Consider the following 20,216-nt stretch of genomic DNA (forward strand, 5'->3'; position numbering starts at 1 on the left):
AAGAGACTGCCTAAGGAGGCAGCAGAGGGGGAAAAAAAGCATTTCACAAAGTGTAAGTGTCCATGGGACAGCACGTCTGAGCCGCTGTACATTGCCCAATTCTTGTTCCTTTTGTTCCCTTGTTGTCCTGTTTGAAACTCTACTGTGTGTGTGCGCAGAGGGAGCTTATGTGCAAGCAGGTGGGAATTCCAGCATCCAGCAGTGTCCAAAGCCTCCGAGAAGCTGTGTACGAGAAGATTGAAAGAGATGACAGCAGAATGAATGCGTTGAAATGGTAAGAAAACCACCTGGATTGTGTTTACTGCAAATTGTTTGTCGAAGGTCACTTGCATTGTTTGTGTCTTAGAATTGGATAGATGGTGGCGTTTTCTCAGCACCAATAGTTATCAGGCAAGGTGATCTTCCTTCAACATGATAATCTGAACAATTAATATGCTCCTTCCTCAACTGAGGTAGAATACTATATATTTGACCTCCTGGCTAAGACCTGGTCTGTATAAAAGTGAGCATTTCTGAGACTGAATGTTTGCCATATTTGGGTTTGTTTGGAAAAACAATTTGCTTATCAGATTTGAACAGGTGACTAAGATGAAACAATATAACCATCATAAGTTTCTGGTAAAAGTTCCTCAATAGGACGTTGTTTAAAGAATGCTTATACTTTTATGTATGGTTTGACAGAGAACAATACTGATCTACTTCCAGTGCTGTGCAGGTCCTCTGTTTCTCCACACTTTCCACCATATTCTGTTCACAATCCTACCTCCATGTTGAACCATATGGCAGCATTAGCTATCCTGATCTCTTGTGCTCTCGCCCTTGCATCGGACTCAACTAATTATGTCTCTGCCGGCTTCAAATATTCTTTTAATGACTTGTTCCGTGGAATTATTTTGAGTGATGTTTATTTGCTCTGACGTAGGCTCGGGCTTTTCGAAGATACTCCAGTATTGAAAGGACAGAGTCTTGTGGAGTCTTTTGCAAGCTACATTGAGCCCAAGCTTTCCTATGGTAAGAGCAGTACTGCACTTTCTCATGAAACAACTCTTACTCGGGCTTTAATGTTAAATGTGATTTTAAAAAAGAAAATGATGGCTAGACCTACGAAGGTACTATGGGAGTTGACCTCTGTCTTGTTAATTTACGAACAGGCCAAGTTACTGATGTAAACAGCTGAAGGTGATCAGTAGCAGCAGAGTGCTGGAGGAACTGAGCAGGTCAGGCAGCATCTATGGAGGGACTGCAATTCTCTGGCATTTTGTGTATTGCAGTCTCTCTTGTGCCTTGGGACTGATTCAGTTCCACTTTTAGACCAGTCTGTTTAAAGCAGATATCTGGCTGCAACCCCCCGCCCCCCCCACCAACCGAAATGTTCGCTACTTGCACTCTGTAGCTGCTATGCATGCTATCCACAAAATTCATGGCAACAATTCACTAGGTAAAGAATCCTGACAGCTGTGAGTGAGCTTTACTTGTCACCCAGGGCTGTCAGGGAATTTTATGCGGAGTGGACCCAGCCGCTGATTATGTCATTCCACTGGAATTCGTGACCCTTCAATGTCAAAGTTGCGTTTATCGTCACATATACAAGTATGCACAGGTGCAATGGAAAAAATGTTTGCAGCTGCATCACAGGCACAGCATCGTGCAAAGCAGCGTTCTCAAGAAAAGCTTAAATTAAGCATCTATTATATGCAGACGTGCACAATTTTTACAAGAAATTAAAATGTAATTCAATTAGAAATTAAAAAGAAACTGAAAATGTAAGCAAAGACCGGGAGTAAGGTGACTATGGGCAGTGTAATCTGATCTTTGACCTCTTTCTGAGCTGAAAATACTTAGCAGTGAAAGACAGTAAATCTGTGGCCAAGATGCCATTTAAGAGGAGGTCTACCATTGTGCAAGATTACTCTGTCCATCAGAGACTGCTGCACTTATTATCAGAATCAGAATCAGAATCAGAATCCTTTATTATCGCCAAGTATGAGGACACATACAGGGAATTTGATGCCGGTTTCCCTGAGCTCTCTCTGTACAGAATTAAAAGCAAGCAAACACAATAGTGCAAATAATCATAAACTATATACAATGAGGTCCACCTCATTGAATGTACAGGTGGACTTGATTTACAATAGACTAAAATTCAAGTGTTTATAAGACCGATGGCATACAGAAAGAAACTGTTGTTATACCTATTTGTCCTGGCATACAGTGATCTAAAGCACCTGCCAGAAGGAAGGAGTTGGAACAGGTGATGTCCAGGGTGTGATGGGTCTACAATAATGCTGCTTGCTCGCTTCCTAAGTCCTGGATCGAGGGCAGCTTCACACCAATAATCCTTTCCGCAGCCCTGACGGTTCTTTGGAGTCTATTCTTGTCTTGTTTGGTAGCTGATCCAAACCAGACAGTGATGGACGAACAGAGAACAGACTGGATTATTCCTGAATAGAATTGAATCAGCAGCTCCTGATGCAGGTTGTACTTCCTGAGTTGACGTAGGAAATACAAGCTCTGCTGAGTGTTTTTGATAAGAGTGTCCATGTTGGGTGTCCACTTCAGGTCCTGGGAGATTGTGACACCCAGAAATCTGAAGGTCTCCACAGCAGACACAACACTGTTGAGTATAGTGAGTGGGGGGAGTATTGGGGGGCTCCTCCTGAAGCCCACTGTCATCTCCACAATCTTGAACGTATTTAGCTCCAGATTGTTGCAGCATGCAGGAACTGACGGTGAGTTGAGGTGAGTGCTAGCCCTATGTCTTTAATGACATATAGAAGATGAGTTTTGATTCAAACAATCAGATGAAGAAGCTTGGCAGGTCAGGCAGCATCTGTGGGAGTGGGGTGGGGGAGAATTGTTTTGGGTTAAAAGCTGCACCAGCCCTGAAGCATTGACGTTCTTCCCCAACTCCCCAACTTGCCGAGTTCCTCCAGGTTCTAGCTTCAGCTGTCTCTTCCACTTCCAAGTTTTGATTCAAGCTGTGATTGTTTCAGCTCCTGATGAAAGAGACCTGGTTGTCTTGCGAAATGAAGTTGGTATTAGACACCCCTCAGGCCAACTGGAAACCAAACACGATAGTCTAGTAGTCTATGGTGATGTTGATGGCTTTTCAGCAATGGCCAAATGTGTTGGATATCCATGTGCAATTGCTGCTGAGATGATCTTAGATGGTAAGTGTTCCCTCATTTCATGAACCTTATTTTGTGATGCTGTTGTGGATGTTTCCTGAGATTGAAAGGAATTCTGCATACTTTTGCATCTATAGTGATGCTGAATAAGATGGGTTGGATATAGGATCCTTTTGAAAATTAGCAGAAGAAGTCAGTGAAGTCAGGACAGTTAAGATCTTGGAATAGTGAACACATCATCACCGAGCAACACACTCAAAATGCTGGAGGAACTCAGAAGGCCAGGCAGCGTCTATGGAAAAAGGGTATAGTTTACTGTACTCCTTGCCGTAGATGCTGCCTGGCTTGCTCAGTTCCTCCAGCATTTTATGTGTGTTGCTTGGATTTCCAGCATCTGGAGATTTTTTCATGTTTGTGACCTCACTTCTGACTCTCCCTTTCTTATCTATCTCCCTTTTGTGGACTCAAATCCCATTCCAGAATTTGAGACTAATTCGAATTTCTGTTGAGTGCTGTGCTAAAAGGGTGTGAAGCTGATGGTGGTGTTATCTTTTACCAGCAGAGTCAAATTGAGATGCCTGCCAATTTGGGTTAATACAGACTAGTATTGGTGGCTCTTGATCTGTTTAACACTAGTTGCCTGTCTTATTTCTTCTTATGTGACCTTGTATTTAACTTTTTATTATTATCAGAATCATGATTACTGTACTCATTTGTTAGTTAAGAAGGATTTTAGAATTTTTTACTTTCATAGCTGCCATTGATCTGGCCCATTCAATTTAAAAATAAATTATTTGCACGTAAAGACTGTTCTGCAATAATGAAGATACAATAACTAATGATGTGCTGTCAGTCACATGATTCAGAAGATGAGTCTATATTTCAATCCTGGATACGTCTGTTGTAGGAAACTGGGCAATTTTTCATCATAACTAAAAGTAAGAGGCAATTGTTTGTAGCTGTCAGGAAAAACCTTTTCCCCTAAACTGTTGAGCAGTGAATGAGATTCTGAAGGGAGCACTGGGTAATTGTAGAGAAAATACTTTCACTGGTGGGAATTGTACTGTAAATTGACTTTAAAAACATAGAACTATCATGGATCATAAATCCATTTAGGTGTGTGTGTGTGTGTGTGTGTGTAAGTAAGAGTTCAATGCCCTGTGTCTGTGCTGTAATTATATAATTATTTGTTCCATTTAAGAACTAACAGCAGTGGTCATTTGATTGTTTATGAGACTAGTAGGACTGTTGGAGACTGAGGTAGACTAGAAGTGAGATGCCAGTATGTTTAGTCTGTATTGTCCATTGATGTGGTCTTTCTTTGATTTTCTCTCCACTTTACTGCACAACCAAAAGTAATTCACATGGGAAGCTTGCTCTTTGTGATGTCACAATATTGTTTGGTTTCTCTGTATCTTGTTTACAGGTGAAGTTGCTGCCAAAGGAGTGTTTGGTCCAATGACCAAAGATATCTATCAACCAATCCTAGATCGTATCAAAACTGAGGGAATTGTAACCACTTCAAGTACCACCTTTTCATGAAAAGAATTTTGCAATTAGGATATAATATTGTTTAGCCACTAATTTTATTCTTCAGAAACACTTCATGTTTTAAAACTGTAAATTCTAGGTAACTGCTCTGAAATAAGTGCTGCTGATCTTTCTGGTTGAGGCCATTAATTTGCAGGTGTTTTTTACAGGTTCACAATGCTAGTTGATAATTTAGTTAAAGAATCTGATCATTATTGATGAACTTTAATCATTGATGAAGATTGTAAACTGCAGTTATTTAGTTGGTGGTAATCTGAGATGACTTCGCAAAAATTGTATTATTGCCAATCTGCTTTTGGAGCTCTGTGAACATATTCTACATTAAACTGCAGTTTCACTGTAAATTACAATTCATTTGGAAAAGCTGTTTTGTGTGTTTTTATGGCCATGGTCATAGAGCCGCTAATTGTACGGTCACACAATTATATCTGTTTGTGCTTTCACCAGTTCCTTAAGATTTTCCTGTGCCAAATCATCAGTAATTGAGAGTTTCTGTAAGGTTTTTCTCCACCTCCTCCACTAGTTCAAAGCTGTAATGACCCAGGTTCACCCCTGACTGCTAATGCTGTCTGTGTGGACCTGTGACTATGCTCTGGATTCTTCTCACAACCCAAAGTAAATGTGGCTTGTTAGGTTAGTTGACCAATTGATAGGAAGGTAGATGATGGTCATGTGGGGAGAATAATAAAGAGTCTTGACTGTTTATTTTGCTCCATAGCTGCTGCCTGTCTTGCTGAGTTCCTCCAGTGTTTTGTGTGTGTTTCTTATTAGGAAACCCATGCAGTCATTGCACCTCTCCTCTCCAATGAGATGCTGGGTCTTCCCTCAGGAAGCTTTCCTCATCCTCCTGTCCACACTGCATTTCAAACTGTTCATCCGGGATGTTCAGAGCTGAGTTCCCTTACTGCTCTTTTTACAACCTAGTGGTTGTCTTGGTCGTGTGTACTGTACGCACTGAATTCTCTGCAACCACTAGATGTGTACTGCAAAAATCCAGAATGAGACAGCCACTAGTATATTTCCAAAAGCCAAGTCGTATTTTCCACAAGCGTTTTGTGTGGCTCTCGCTGGATTGGTGCTCAGCTACTGTTAGTGGACTGTGAACGAGTGAGATGAGAGATTGTCTCTGTTTGCCAGGATCCCTCCCTTTGGGTAGCAATGGCTGCAAAAGTCCCCAGAAACTTGGCATTCATGTGGATCCACAACCTTGAAAAGAGGAAACCTTTCACAGTGAGGAGTGAGTCCATATCGTTGGGGGTGGGGGGGGGGGTGGTGATAGCTTGATCCCAGGTAAACCCCAGTGCCCAACGTTCTACTAGTTCCCATTGAAGTCTGTGACTCATCTGTGACCAGGGTGCTCAAGTGGTGCTGTGACAAGCAGAATATTGGGACATTACAGGCTTTTCTGTTGCCACTTGAAAGGCTGCAGAGGAGAAGTTGACGGGCGGCCTGATATTTGCCTCTGCAGGGAGAGAGAAGTACAGGCACAAGAGTGTGGCTGAAGTCCTGGACCTCAGTGCATACAGCCATGCAAGAGTTGAGCCTGTGAATACATCATTCATCTGGACGATTCAGGTAAGGCTTTTTTTTTGTGTCTCTGTTTGCTGTGAGCTGAGCTTTTGTCTCCTGTCCAACCCGCTCAGAACCTGCGCAAACTAGTGTTGCCAGCAGCAGCATCACTGAGGTACCTCCAGGTTAATTTGAGCACACACTGTGTAATCTGTCTGAAGCTGCAGTCACATCTCCCAACATCACAGTGTATCCTTTTAAATTATTACAAAAGTTATAGATTATCACTGTGTTCCCAAAATCAGCCAACTTTCCCTGGTAAGGACAGAAAAGGTTGTTGAATGAACAATGAGTAAAAGTACATCCAATTCCGGAAAAATGTCAAACATGCTGAAAGAAATAGCAAGTAGACCTTCAGTTCAATTTAGTGATGGCAATAGTTATACTGGGAAATGATTGACTGTATTATTAACTTTTGTATGGTTGGTCCAGTTTCTAGATTCAATTGATTATTGCTGGTCTTATTAAGTTGTTGGCCGGTTTTTGGTTTTCAATGCTAAAATTATTGCCACTCTAATATCACCCAGAGATTTGGAGTTACGCAGTTTAATGTGGAAAACCAGAAGTTGCTATGAGCAATAATTCATCCTTTGCCTAGAGCACATATAGTGCTTCCCCAGCTGGATCATGGATGGCCATTTAAATGTCTGTGAATTTAAGCCATTGACAACCTATTCCTATGGGGGGGGGGGGGGGGGGAAAGACCCTGAAAATCTTGAAGTTTATTTAAGTCTATAAATTTTCTATGCAGAATGTGCCTGACTTGTAGCCCAACCTAGTTCTAGGGTCCACTTGAGAATCAACTTTGAGTCATGTTAAGAACACGGAAGCACTCTTCCATCTGTTGGCTAATGTTTTTGTGATCTCCCGTGCTCTTTTGAAAAGGGCTTGTACCTTTTTCTGTTAGAAGAGTGAGCTACTGAATGATTCAATCATTCTCAACTAACTTTAGGACCCCTGTGGAGCCCTGAAAGTGGACCACATACTGTGTGCTTCAGAGTCACAGTCCTGCTGATTGGTCAAGGAATGGTATTTTACTTAAATGATCTAATCAACACTGAGAAATCAGCACCAGGAGCACTGAGGTCCTTTATCGTTTATTACATTGATAGAGCTTGGAAAAATGTTTTCAATTACATTTTGTTATGAAAATCTGTTTAGAGGGCAGTTGTCTGAATAGTCAGCCCAGTTGGTTGCAAGCGTTGTCTTTATCTCTACTGTCACTTCAGCAATTGTGTACCTTCATGACCACTAGCTTTTTAATCCTTTAAATTGTAATTTTGCTGATGTCTATGTGATATTTTCTTGTACAGCTTTTGTAAGAAAATATATATATCATCAAAGGTTCTATCTTCAATGACTCTTTCTATACAGTGTCCCTTAAAATCCATATTGATTATTTATTAGCTTATACTTCCCTAAATCTCAATTAGTAGTCTCTCCAGTTTCATGGTAGTATGAAAAGTTACAGTTTGAGTCCTTGTAGTTTCTATCTTTCAACAAGCCTACAACTGAGACCAGGTACATTGATTACTAACCATTCCAATACCACAATTATATCCTCTTACCTGCATACTTCGTAGTAACTTGTTCTCCAATAATGGGACAGTTTCACTATGTACTTAAGCCATTTTTTCTGCCATAATAATTTTTAAATGTCCCTAAAATTATTTCTCAATGTCATTTTTAATTAATTGTTCAAATGTCTATTATTTGTCACCAATCTGCTTTCATACAAATATTCAACATAGTTCTCTATTAAAATAAATGTGTTTCTAATTTAAATCTCTGTGTTACTTGTCATATATAGTGATACACTTTCGATACCCCAGTGAGAATACATCAACAGTATGGCATGGTGTTTGTTCAATGAATGTTTTCGGTAGCTCAGTCTGATGTACAGTGATGGGTTACATCTGTGCTTCAGAAAATTTTTCATCTGAGACATGGATCATGCCTTCTTCCAAAGTATGTACCTGATCTATCTCCAAATTCTCTTTTACAGGCGATTCAGTAAAATTGAATGTAGCACTAACATTAGACAGTTATTTCAGGACAGGAAGGATGCTGTGATATCTCTGCAAATAAGAACATTTTGTTCTGATTGCTGACAGATGTGCTCCTCATAATGTGTTACTGGCACAGTCCCAATAATGACAGCCACTGATAACCAGCTGATAAACCTTGTATTTTAATTCTGCCACAGTAGCCACAAATGTAAAAACATCAGTTGCAACAAAATCACACATCATCTGGGTCTTTCCTCTGTGAAGTCTTTAAAAGCTACTGTTCCTGTTGCACAAATAGTGTTAAAATTGCATGCTGTTATTTGTAAAAATTACATCACATAGGTCATTAATAAACACCTGACATGAGATTTAGAACCACAGCTGAATTAGACATATTTTAAACATTAATAAAATGCCAGCTACAACAACAATGTAATCAGAACATCAAAAAAAGACTAGAAAAGACTCTGTAGTAAAATATAAAAATCTAGAATTATAAATAGAAATTTGGTCCATAGAATGGTTCATTGTTCTACTATTTACACTATGTATTAGAAGATTAATTTTCTTTCTTTAATAAAGCAATGTCCATAATTCCAGACTTAATCAGCACTAACCCTTCTTCTTTCGGTGCATTATCTATCTTGTCTTGGGCGCTGCTGAGTGATGGCCTTGTGAAGTTGTTGATATCATGGACAATAGGAAGAAGGTAAGACTTGGGCAGTTGCAGTTTGGGAACCATTGATGGTGTGGTCATTATCAAAGCCTCTTCATGAATGAATGTCACCCTCCCTCCCACCCCCGCCCCTTTTCTAACTCCGGTACAAACTGGAAGCATACCATGAAACAGGACACTGAACATGCTGAATATGCGACTACAGTGAACACCAGTCAGGCCAGAATGACGCAATTCACATACTGCACAATTTCGGCTAAGAATTTTTTTTATATGATGTCATCCATGGGTCACCATCCAATGATGACCTAAAATGGATATTAGCATTCCACAGTGGATACCTGTATAGCTAACAAGATCTTAAACAGGATTCTGTGTTGGTAAAAACATCCACTTCACTATTACACCAGAGACTCCATGCTTTCTGCCCCGTTGTAATCTTCAGCAGACAGAGCAAGGCCATTGGTTTCCAGTATAGCTGCAGTGTTTTTGTCTTCCCTTGAGTTGACCAGGCTAAGTATAGCTTTGTATAAAAATTGGAACTGGTCCTGTAAGGAGATAAAAGATCCCATTCTTTTTGTGACACACTCAAAAGTAAATTCTGCAACATTCAATAGATAAACAAAGAGCAACAATGTGAAGACTTTTCCCTTATTTCTCCAAATTGGCGTTAAAATCTGCCCTTCTTGGGGATGGGGCCTACCTTCTCTTAGAGATTATTATTTTGCAGCACAGTTGAGAGCTGTGATATGTTGGTGCAACCCATCATATGACACTCAATGGAAAAACATTGAGGAGCGGGTACTTCCCATCCCCACACAAGCAATTTTGGCTGATAACAACCTGCAAAGGTACATAAATACTATTGATAACCCATGGGTGAAATTGACTCTTAAAATATGGAAAACTACTATAAAAGAATATAATCTAGAGGGAGATATTGCAATTCTTAAATGGTGTGCATATGACTCGGATTTTACACCAAATAAATTGGATGCTAGATTTAAGGACTGGACAGCTAAAGGAATAACAGTTCTTTGCAACATAATGAAAGAAGGAACACTGTTCAGTTTTGAAATGCTTAAAGAGAAACGCTTATTAGAAAAGCAAGATTTTTAATCGGTATTTACAGATGCGACAATATGTTAATAAGACGTTTAAAAATGTAACCAAGGCAAGAACATGCTTGATAGAGCTCTTTAGAAAAGCATATAATTCAGATAATGATAGTAGAATCATTTCAAGCTTGTATAAGGGGTTTCAAATCTTAAAACACATTCGACTTCATACATTAAAACAAAATGGGAGAAGGAAGGAGGGATAATTATATCTGAGGAAGAATGGACAACAATATGGAGGTATCAATGGAAGTGTGCCAGTTCACAGAAATGGAGGGAGTTTGGATGGAAAAACTTTAAGATATTTTATTACACCCTCTCAGAAATCCCATTATGATAGTAACCTCCCTGTTTGCTGGAGAAATTGTGGAAATCAAAATGCAAATCATTATCATATTTTTTGGGACTGCCCTGTTATCAAAAACTATTGGAGGGGGATACACAATGCCCTATGAGACATCTTTAAATGTGAAATACCCTTAAAGAGTAAGACCATATATTTTGGATATATACCTCAAGAATGGTTGAAAAGAGATAAATATTTAATGAATATACTGTTGGTGGTTAGTAAAATGACTCTTACTAGGAAATGGTTATCACAGGAGAGCCCAACTTTAAATAGATGGATGGAAATTACAATGGACATTTACAAAATGGAGAAGATAACAGCATCTGTTAATCTAAAGCTGGAACAATTTGATTCATTCTGGGTAAAATGGTTTAACTACATAATGCCTCATAGGCCTGATTTTATTCTCACAAATCAATATGTTGTTTAAAAAAAATCACTCCCTACTTGTAAATAGTTCTTTCCTTTTTGTTTTTTCTTTCCACTCTTTTCTATAAGTGTATACCTCAGATAAATACTTTGTGGAGATTTGTAATATATATGATTATATGATATATATGTACAATGTCTGAAATACATCTTATGGAAATGTTTGTTTGATGATGAACTTCAATAAAAAAAATAAATAAATAAAAAAGATCTGCCGTTCTCCATCCGTTCACCCCCAAACTTACCCCAAATTGTTGATGATGCATTAAAGCAAACACCAGTATGCCCTCATAGGTAATAGTAAAAATAGCCCACCTATGTCTGGTTATTGTTACGATTTTGTAGTATACAGAAGATCAATCATCCTACCACATGCATGATGGCCTCCAGCAGTGAAATCCTATTTGACTCATTCCCTCTTCCATATAACAATTACAGCAAGGAAACAGGCCATGTCGGCCCTTCTGGTCCACGCCGAACACTTACTCTCACTTAGTCCCACTGACCCGCACTCAGCCCATAACCCTCCATAATCCTGTCCATATACCTATCCAATTTTACTTTAAATGACAATACCGAATCTGCCTCTACCACCTCTACTGGAAGCTCGTTCCACACAGCTACCACTCTCTGAGTAATGAAATTCCCCCTCGTGTTACCCTTAAACTTTTGTCCCCCAACTCTCAACTCATGTCCTCTTGTTTGAAACTCCCCTACTCTCAATGGAAAAAGCCTATCCACGTCAACTCTATCTATCCCCCTCATTATTTTAAATACCTCTATCAAGTCCCCCCTCAACCTTCTACACTCCAAAGAATAAAGACCTAACTTGTTCAACCTTTCCCTGTAACTTAGGTGCTGAAACCCAGGTAACATTCTAGTAAATCTCCTCTCTACTCTCTCTATTTTGTTGACATCTTTCCGATAATTCGCTGACCAGAACTGTACAAAATACTCCAAATTCAGCCTTACCAATGCCTTGTACAATTTTAACATTACATCCCAACCCCTATACTCAATGCTCTGATTTATAAAGGCCAGCATACCTTCACCACCCTAGCCACATGAGTTTCCACCTTCAGGGAACTATGCACCATTATTCCTAGATCACTCTGTTCTACTGCATTCTTCAATGCCCTACCAATTACCATGTATGCCCTATTTGGATTATTCCTACCAAAATGTAGCACCTCACACTTATCAGCATTAAACTCCATCTGCTATCTTTCAGCCCACTCTTCTAACTGGCCTAAATCTCTCTGCAAGCTTTGAAAACCTACTTCATTATCCAGAATGCCTCCTACCTTAGTATCATCTGCATACTTACTAATCCAATTTACCACCCCATCATCCAGCTCATTAATGTATATGACAAACAACAATAGACACAGTACAGATCCCTGAGGCACACCACTAGTCACCAGCCTCCAACCTGACAAACAGTTATCCACCACTATTCTCTGGCATCTCCCATCCAGCCACTGTTGAATCCATTTTACTACTTCAATATTAATACCGAATGATTGAACCTTCCTAACTAACCTTCTGTGCAGAACCTTGTCAAAGGCCTTACTGAAGTCCATATGGACAACATCCACTGCTTTACCCTCATCAACTTTCCTTGTAACCTCTTCAAAAAATGCAATAAGATTTGTCAAACATGACTTTCCATGCAAAAATCCATGCTGACTGTTCCTAATCAGACCCTGCCTATCCAGATAATTATATATACCATCTCCAAGAATATTTACATTAATTTACCCACGACTGATGTCAAACTGACGGGCCTATAATTGCTAGGTTCACTCTTAGAACCCTTTTAAAACAATGGAACCACATGAGCAATACGCCAATCCTCCGGCACCATCCCCGTTTCTAATGACATTTGAAATATTTCTGTCAGAGCCCCTGCTATTTCTACACTAACTTCCCTCAAGGTCCTAGGGAATATCCTGTCAGGACCCAGAGATTTATCCACTTTTATATTCCTTAAAAGCACCAGTATTTCCTCCTCTTTAATCATCATACTTTCCATAACTCCCCTACTTGTTTCCCTTATCTTAAACAATTCAATATCCTTCTCCTTAGTGAATACCGATGAAAAGAAATTGTTCAAAATCTCCCCCATCTCTTTCGGCTCCACACATAGCTGTCCACTCTGATTCTCTAAGGGACCAATTTTATCCCTCACTATCCTTTTGCTATTAATATAACTGTAGAAACCTTTCGGATTTATTTTCACCTTACTTGCCAAAGCAACCTCGTATCTTCTTTTAGCTTTTCTAATTTCTTAATTAAGATTCTTCTTACATTCTTTATATTTCTCGAGCACCTCATTTACTCCATGCTGCCTATAGTTATTGTAGATATCTCTCTTTTTCCTAACCAAGTTTCCAATATCCTTTGAAATCAATGGCTCTCTCAAACTTTTAACCTTTCCTTTCAACCTAACAGGAACATAAAGATTCTGTATCCTCAAAATTTCACCTTTAAATGACCTCCGTTTCTCTATTACATCCTTCCCATAAAACAAATTGTCCCAAACCACTCCTTCTAAATCCTTTCACATCTCCTCAAAGTTAGCCTTTCTCCAATCAAAAATCTCAACCCTGGGTCCAGTCTTATCCTTCTCCATAGTTACGTTGAAACTAATGGCATTGTGATCACTGGACCCGAAGTGCTCCCCAACACATACCTCCGTCATCTGATCTATTTCATTCCCTAACAGAAGATCCAACACTGCCCCTTCTCTAGTTGGTACCTCGATGTATTACTGCAAAAGACTATCCTGCACACATTTTACAAACTCCAAACCATCCATCCCTTTTACAGTATGGGCTTCCCAGTCTATGTGTGGAAAATTAAAATCTCCCATAATCACAACCCTGTGCTTACTACAAATATCTGCTATCTCCTTGCAAATTTGCTCCTCCAATTTTCGCTCCCCTTTAGATGGTCTATAATACACCCTATAAGTGTTACTACACCTTTCCCATTCCTCAATTCCACCCAAATAGTCTCCCTAGATGAGCCCTCTAATCTATCCTGTCAGAGCACCGCTGTAATATTTTCTCTGACAAGCAATGCAACAGCTCTCCCTCTTGTCCCTCCGATTCTATCACACCTGAAGCACCGAAATCCAGGAATATTTAGTTGCCAATCACACCCCTCCTGCAACCATGTTTCACTAATAGCTACCACATCATATTTCCAGGTATCAATCCATGCTGTAAGCTCATCCACCTTTCTTACAATGCTCCTAGCATTAAAATAAATGCATTTAAGAAATTCTCCACCTCTTCCTCTCTGTTTATCTCTAACAGTACAAAGAACTTTACTATCTTTTTCTTCCTTCTCCCATACATCTGTTCCTACACTCTGGTTCACCTCCCCCCTTGTATCTAGTTTAAATCCACTGGAGCCTCTCTAAACCTACCTGCAAGAATATTTGTCCCCCTCCAGTTCAGAACAGGTCCCACCTTCCCTGAAAAACTGCCCAATTATCTATAAATCTGAAGCCCTCCCTCCTGCACCATGTCTTCAGCCACGTGTTGATCTGTGCTATCTTACTATTTCTAAACCCACCTGCACATGGCACTGGTAGCAATCCTGAGATTGCTATCCTGGAGGTCCTGTCCTTTAACTTGGCACCTAGCTCCCTAAACTCACCTTTCAGGACCTCCTCACTCTTCCTACCCACGTCATTGGTCCCTACATGGACCACAACATCTGGCTGCTCACCCTCCCTCTTGAGAATACTGAGAACTCAATCCGAGATATCACGGACCCTGGCACCAGGGAGGCAACAGACCATCCGGGATTCTCAATCTCTTCCACAGAACCTCCTATCTGTCCCCCTAACAATCAAATCCCCTATCACTACTGTTCTCCTCTTTTTCCCTCCTCCCCTTCTGAACTGAGGGTCCAGTCTTGGTGCCAGAGACGCAACCACTGCAACTTGTCCCTGGTAGGTTGTCCCCACCAACAGTATCCAAAACGGTATACTTATTGTTGATGGGAACGGCCACAGGGGTGCTCTGCTCTTCCTGTCTATTCCCCTTCCCTCTCCTGACAGTCACTCAATTACCTGTCTCCTGACTCCTAGGGGTGACTATCTCCCTGAAACTTCTGTCTATTTCTGCCTCTGCCTCCCGAATGATCCGAAGTTCATTCAGCTCCAGCTCCAGTTCCCTAACACGGTTTGTCAGGAGCTGCAGCTGGATGCACCTTTTGCAGGTGTAATCATCAGGGATAGCTCCAGTTCCCTAACACGGTTTGTCAGGAGCTGCAGCTGGATGCACCTTTTGCAGGTGTAGTCACAGCACTTAAGGTCAGGATTGAGCCAGTATGCCTGCAGCTGAGAGACAGCAGCAGCAGCACAAACTATATTGTACCACTCTGCCATCCTTGTTGAACACTTACTAAAAGTATTTTAATGTTTCTTGTCTAATGTTTCCAGTCCTGCCAAAGGGCTTCGGCCCGAAATGTCGACTGTACTTTTACCATGGATGCTGCCTGGCCTGCTGAGTTCCTCGAGCATTTTGTGTGTGTTGCTCAGATTTCTAGCCTCTGCAGATTTTCTCGTGTTACTGTTTCTTGGTGTATTTTTCTCTAAACTGCCTGTGGCACTCCATTAATATTTTCCACAAATTCCAGAAAGCAACTTTAGTACACTACGCCCTCCAGGAGCTCAGAAAGTACCAGCCCTTCTTTCCCATCATAGTTTCTGCTTTACAAAGGTGATTGCTGCAGAATTCAGTGCTGGAGGATTTACCCTGCTCTCTAATCCCAGCTACTTTACACCCTAAGCTTTAGGAACCAGAAAACGTTGTAAACTTCTAAACACTGGCAACAAGTCAAATGTCCTCTGCCTGATCCATAAAGAAAATATCAGACTGCAATCATTTTTGCCTAGTATCAGTCTCCTGAATTAAATGGGTTTTGATATGAACAATATTGTGTGGTTAGTGACTTACGATATCGGTGAATATGCCAGGCCTCATTAAATTGATCATTTTAGCCACTTGATAAACATCCACTGAGTTTTCACTCTCCAGCTGATCCATCAGTTTGGTCAAAGCACAGAAGGTGCCAGCGGTAATACCCCCATGCCTGTAGAATTGATGAAAATAGATGTTTTAAATTCTTTTTAGTATCTGCACAAAACTCATTACTACTTTCTGCAGTGCAACTGCAATCGAGGCAAAGTTAATGTTCATAAAATGCAATGCAACCTGTTTGTCCTTCCCTCAGCTCAACAAGGAAGTCCAGGTAAGTGTGATACAAGTTTAATCATATTGTATAATTAGAAAAATATTACTACAGTTGGGTTGAGAAGGTAAAGGTATTTTAACCCTTTTTCTTTAGCAGAATCTATTCAAGTATTTCCAGGAAGCCAAGCATATAGTCTTGTTTTTCATTTTCCATTGCTATGAAATCCTTTTGTAAAGAAATGCACCTTGTGCAAGTGGTTTAAAATGAGAAAGGGGATCTTACTCATCATGAACAATTATTGGCCCATCTCTAGTAGCAGCAGCATCCCGTATCAAATTGAGGAGCTCAAAGGTTTTGCTTATTGGACCATCTGGATTTGGCCACCTTGGAGACTGGTAGTGTCTTACTTCAAGTACATAGTCATCCTGCAGCAGAGGGAATTGAAAAATAAATAAGCATTGCAAATACTACAGCTATTATTGTCTGATGAAAAGTGTACTACTTGTATAACAGAGTTTTTGGCACAATCTTAAAGTTGATCTATTGACAGATATTCCACACCATTGAAGGATGATGAAAGGTCTCGACCCGAAACGTTGACTGCTCCTTTCAATGGATGCTGCCTGACCTGCTGAGTTCATCCAGCTTTTTTGTACATCTTGATTCCACACCATTGATTGTCTACTTCCCAAACACAACAAAGCCCAAGGGCTAATTTTTGGGTTGTGAAATTTTATTGTAATAAGCCAACATGCCTGGGAATCTTTTCAAGCACTGATGAAATATTCTGATTTATTGTAAATATCAGTGTATGCTGTCCAAACTCAACAAACTCAAGGACTAATTTTTTGATTGTGAAATTTAATGTAATAAGCCAACATGCCTGGGAATCTTCTGAAAAACTGATGAACTATTCTGATTCATTGTAAATGTCACCTTCAAAACATTCAAGGAAAAAAATGGAGAATAATTCTTTAGCATTCTGAGCATTCTTTCAGAAAATGCTCTTCCAGTAAACTTTAGTGAGTGACCTCATGCGCATTCCATTTTCTACACCTACATAGCACATTTACATAGTTAGATTGTCAAGGCGTTTCTCAAGACCATCAATCGATATATTTAGTGCTGAGCTACATGAAGGTCATAAGACATTGGAGCAGAATTGGGTGATTCGATCATGGCTAATTTCCCTCTCAATGCTATTCTCAAATGGCACAGGCAACCTCTACTTTAAATATACCCAATTATTTGTCCTCCACAGTTGTCTGTGGCAATGAATTCCACAAATTTACCAGCCGCTGGCTAAAGAAATTTCTTGGCATCTCTGTTCTGAAGGGTTGTTCTTCTATTCTGCGGCTGAGCCATTTGGTCCTAGACTCTCCCACTGTTGGAAACATTCTCGCCATGTCCACTAGATCTAGGCCTTTCAGTGTTTGGTATGTTTCAATGAGATACCCCCTGCATTAATCTAAACTCCAGTAAGTTTAGGCCCAGAACCATCAAATTCTCCTCACATGCTAACCGTTTCATTCCTAGGATTATTCTCGTAAAACCTCCTCTGGACCCTCTCCAATGCCAGCACATCCTTTCTTAGATATGGGGCTCAAAATGGTTCACAATACTCCAAATGGAGTCTGATCAATGATACCTTATAAAGTCTCAAGCATTATATCCTTGCCTTTATATTCTAGTCTTCTTGAAATGAATGCTAACATTATATTTGCCTTCCTCACTACTGACTCAGCCTGTAAATTAACCTTTAGGAAATTGTGAATTAGGATTCCCAAGTTTTGTTGACCTTCAATTTCTGAATTTGTTTCCTGTTTAGAAAATACTCCATGCCTTTATTTATTGTACCAAAGTGCATTACCATTAAAGTTGATCTATTGACAGAATTGTCTACTTCCCAAACTCAACAAAGCCCAAGGTCTAATTTTTGGATTGTGAAATTTTAATGTAATAAGCCAACATGTCTGGGAATCTTTCCCATTCCTCAATTCCACCCAAATAGTCTCCCTAGACGAGCCCTCTAATCTATCCTGCCAAAGCATCGTTGTAATATTTTCTCTGGCAAGCAATGCAACACCACCCCCTCTTGCCCCTCCAATTCTATCACACCTGAAGCAATGAAATCCAAGAATATTTAGTTGCCAATCACATCCCCTCCCGCACCATGTTTCACTAATAGCTACAACATCATATTTCCAGGTATCAATCCATGCTGTAAGCTCATCCACCTTTCTTACAATGCTCCTAGCATTAAAATAGATGTATTTAAGAAACCCTACACCTCTTACTCTCTGTTAATCCCTAACAGTGCAAACAACTTTATTATCTTTTTCTTCCTTCTCCCCTACATCCTTGGTCTGATCGCTCCCCTTCTCTGTCACCTGCCTATCCTCCCTCACACTCTGTCTATGAGCTTTCTCTATTTGTGAACTAACCTCCTCTCTCCTAGTCTCTTCAATTTGATTCCCACCCCCCCAACCATTCTAGTTTAAAGTCTCCCCAGCAGCCTTCACAAATCTCCCCACCTGGATATTGGTCCACCTAAGATTAAAGTGCTTTTTGTACAGGTCACACCTGCCCCAAAAGAGGTCCCAAAAATTTGATTCCCGGCCCCCTGCTCCAATCCCTCAGCCACGCATTTATCCTCCACCTCATTCCATTCCTACTCTCATTGTCGCATGGCACAGGCAGTAATCGCGAGATTACTACCATTGCGGTCCTTCTTCTTAACTGCCTTCCTAACTCCCTATATTCTCCTTTCAGGACCTTTTCCTTTTTCCTACCTACATCATTGGTACCTACATGTACCATCTGGGTCCTCATCCTCCCACTTCAGGATATCTTGGACGCGATCAGAAACATCCCGGACCCTGGCACCAGGGAGGCAAACTACCATCCGGGTCTCCTGACTGCATCCACAGAATCGCCTATCTGACCCCCTAACTATCGAGTCCCCTATTAATACTGCCTTCCTCTTCCTTTCCCTACCCTTCTGAGCTACAGGGCCAGACTCTGTGCCAGAGGCATGGCCACTGTTGCTTCCCCCAGGTAGGCTGTTCCCCCCAACAGTCCTCAAACAGGAGTACTTATTGTCAAGGGGTACAGCCTCTGGGGTACTCTCTAGTACCTGACTCTTCCGCTTCCCTCTCCTAATCGTGACCCACCTGTCTGCCCCCCGTGGTCTCGGTGTGACCACCTGCCTGTAACTCCTCTCTACCATCTCCTCACTCTCCCTGATCAGACGAAGGTCATCGAGCTGCAGCTCCAGTTCCCTAACACGGTCCCTTAGGAGCTGCAGCTCGGTGCACCTGGCGCAGCTCTGGCAGGATAGATTAGAGGGCTTGTCTAGGGAGACTATCTGGGTGGAATTGAGGAATGGGAAAGGTGTAGTAACACTTACAGGGGTGTTTTATAGACCACCTAATGGGGAGCAAGAATTGGAGGAGCAAATTTGTAAAAGATAACAGATATTTGTAGTAAGCACAAGGTTGTGATTGTGGGAGATTTCAATTTTCCACACATAGACTGGGAAGCCCATTCTGTAAAAGGGCTGGATAGTCTGGAGTTTGCAAAATGTGTGCAGAATAGTTTTTTGTAGCAATATATAGAGGTATCAACTAGAGAAGGGGCAGTGTTGGATCTCCTGTTAGGGAATGAGATAGGTCGGGTGATGGAGGTATGTGTTGGGGAGCACTTCGGGTCTAGTGCCATTAGTTTCAATATAATTATGGAGAAGGATAGGACTGGACCCAGGGTTGAGATTTTTGATTGGAGAAAGGCTAACTTTGAGGAGATGTGAAAGGATTTAGAAGGTGTGGATTGGGACAATTTGTTTTATGGGAAGGATGTAATAGAGAAATGGAGGTCATTTAAAGGTGAAATTTTGAGGGTACAAAATCTTTATGTTCCTGTTAGGTTGAAAGGAAAGGTTAAAAGTTTGAGAGAGCCATGGACTTCAAGGGATATTGGAAACTTGGTTTGGAAAAAGAGAGATCTACAATAAATATAGGCAGCATGGAGTAAATGAGGTACTTGAGGAATATAAAGAATGTAAAAAGAACCTTAAGAAAGAAATTAGGAAAGCTAAAAGAAGATATGAGGTTGCTTTGGCAAGTAAGGTGAAAATAAATCCAAAGGGTTTCTACAGTTATATTAATAGCAAAA

At 40.6% G+C, this 20,216-nt stretch overlaps 2 protein-coding genes across 6 annotated transcripts in view; one reads left to right on the forward strand and one right to left on the reverse strand.

Moving 5' to 3' along the window:
• The window catches only part of aass (aminoadipate-semialdehyde synthase), an 82,676-nt gene extending 77,643 nt beyond the window's left edge, over positions 1–5,033 (forward strand). For both annotated transcript variants that reach the window (XM_073059135.1, XM_073059136.1), the window contains exons 21-24: positions 159–274; positions 923–1,011; positions 2,994–3,170; positions 4,555–5,033. In XM_073059135.1, the coding sequence (XP_072915236.1) occupies positions 159–274; positions 923–1,011; positions 2,994–3,170; positions 4,555–4,670 (498 nt within the window). In that variant the 3' untranslated portion in view covers positions 4,671–5,033. The remainder of the gene's footprint in view (positions 1–158; positions 275–922; positions 1,012–2,993; positions 3,171–4,554) is intronic.
• Positions 5,034–8,423: 3,390 nt separating this feature from the next.
• Positions 8,424–20,216, reverse strand: part of ptprz1a (protein tyrosine phosphatase receptor type Z1a) — a 252,244-nt gene continuing 240,451 nt past the window's right edge. For all 4 annotated transcript variants that reach the window (XM_073059138.1, XM_073059137.1, XM_073059139.1 and 1 more), the window contains 3 exons: positions 16,326–16,468; positions 15,806–15,941; positions 8,424–9,481 (listed from right to left, as the gene is read on the reverse strand). In XM_073059138.1, coding sequence (XP_072915239.1) covers positions 9,335–9,481; positions 15,806–15,941; positions 16,326–16,468 — 426 coding nt within the window. In that variant the 3' untranslated portion in view covers positions 8,424–9,334. The remainder of the gene's footprint in view (positions 9,482–15,805; positions 15,942–16,325; positions 16,469–20,216) is intronic.

Source organism: Hemitrygon akajei, chromosome 10, assembly GCF_048418815.1.
Source record: "Hemitrygon akajei chromosome 10, sHemAka1.3, whole genome shotgun sequence".
Classification (NCBI taxonomy): domain Eukaryota; kingdom Metazoa; phylum Chordata; class Chondrichthyes; order Myliobatiformes; family Dasyatidae; genus Hemitrygon; species Hemitrygon akajei.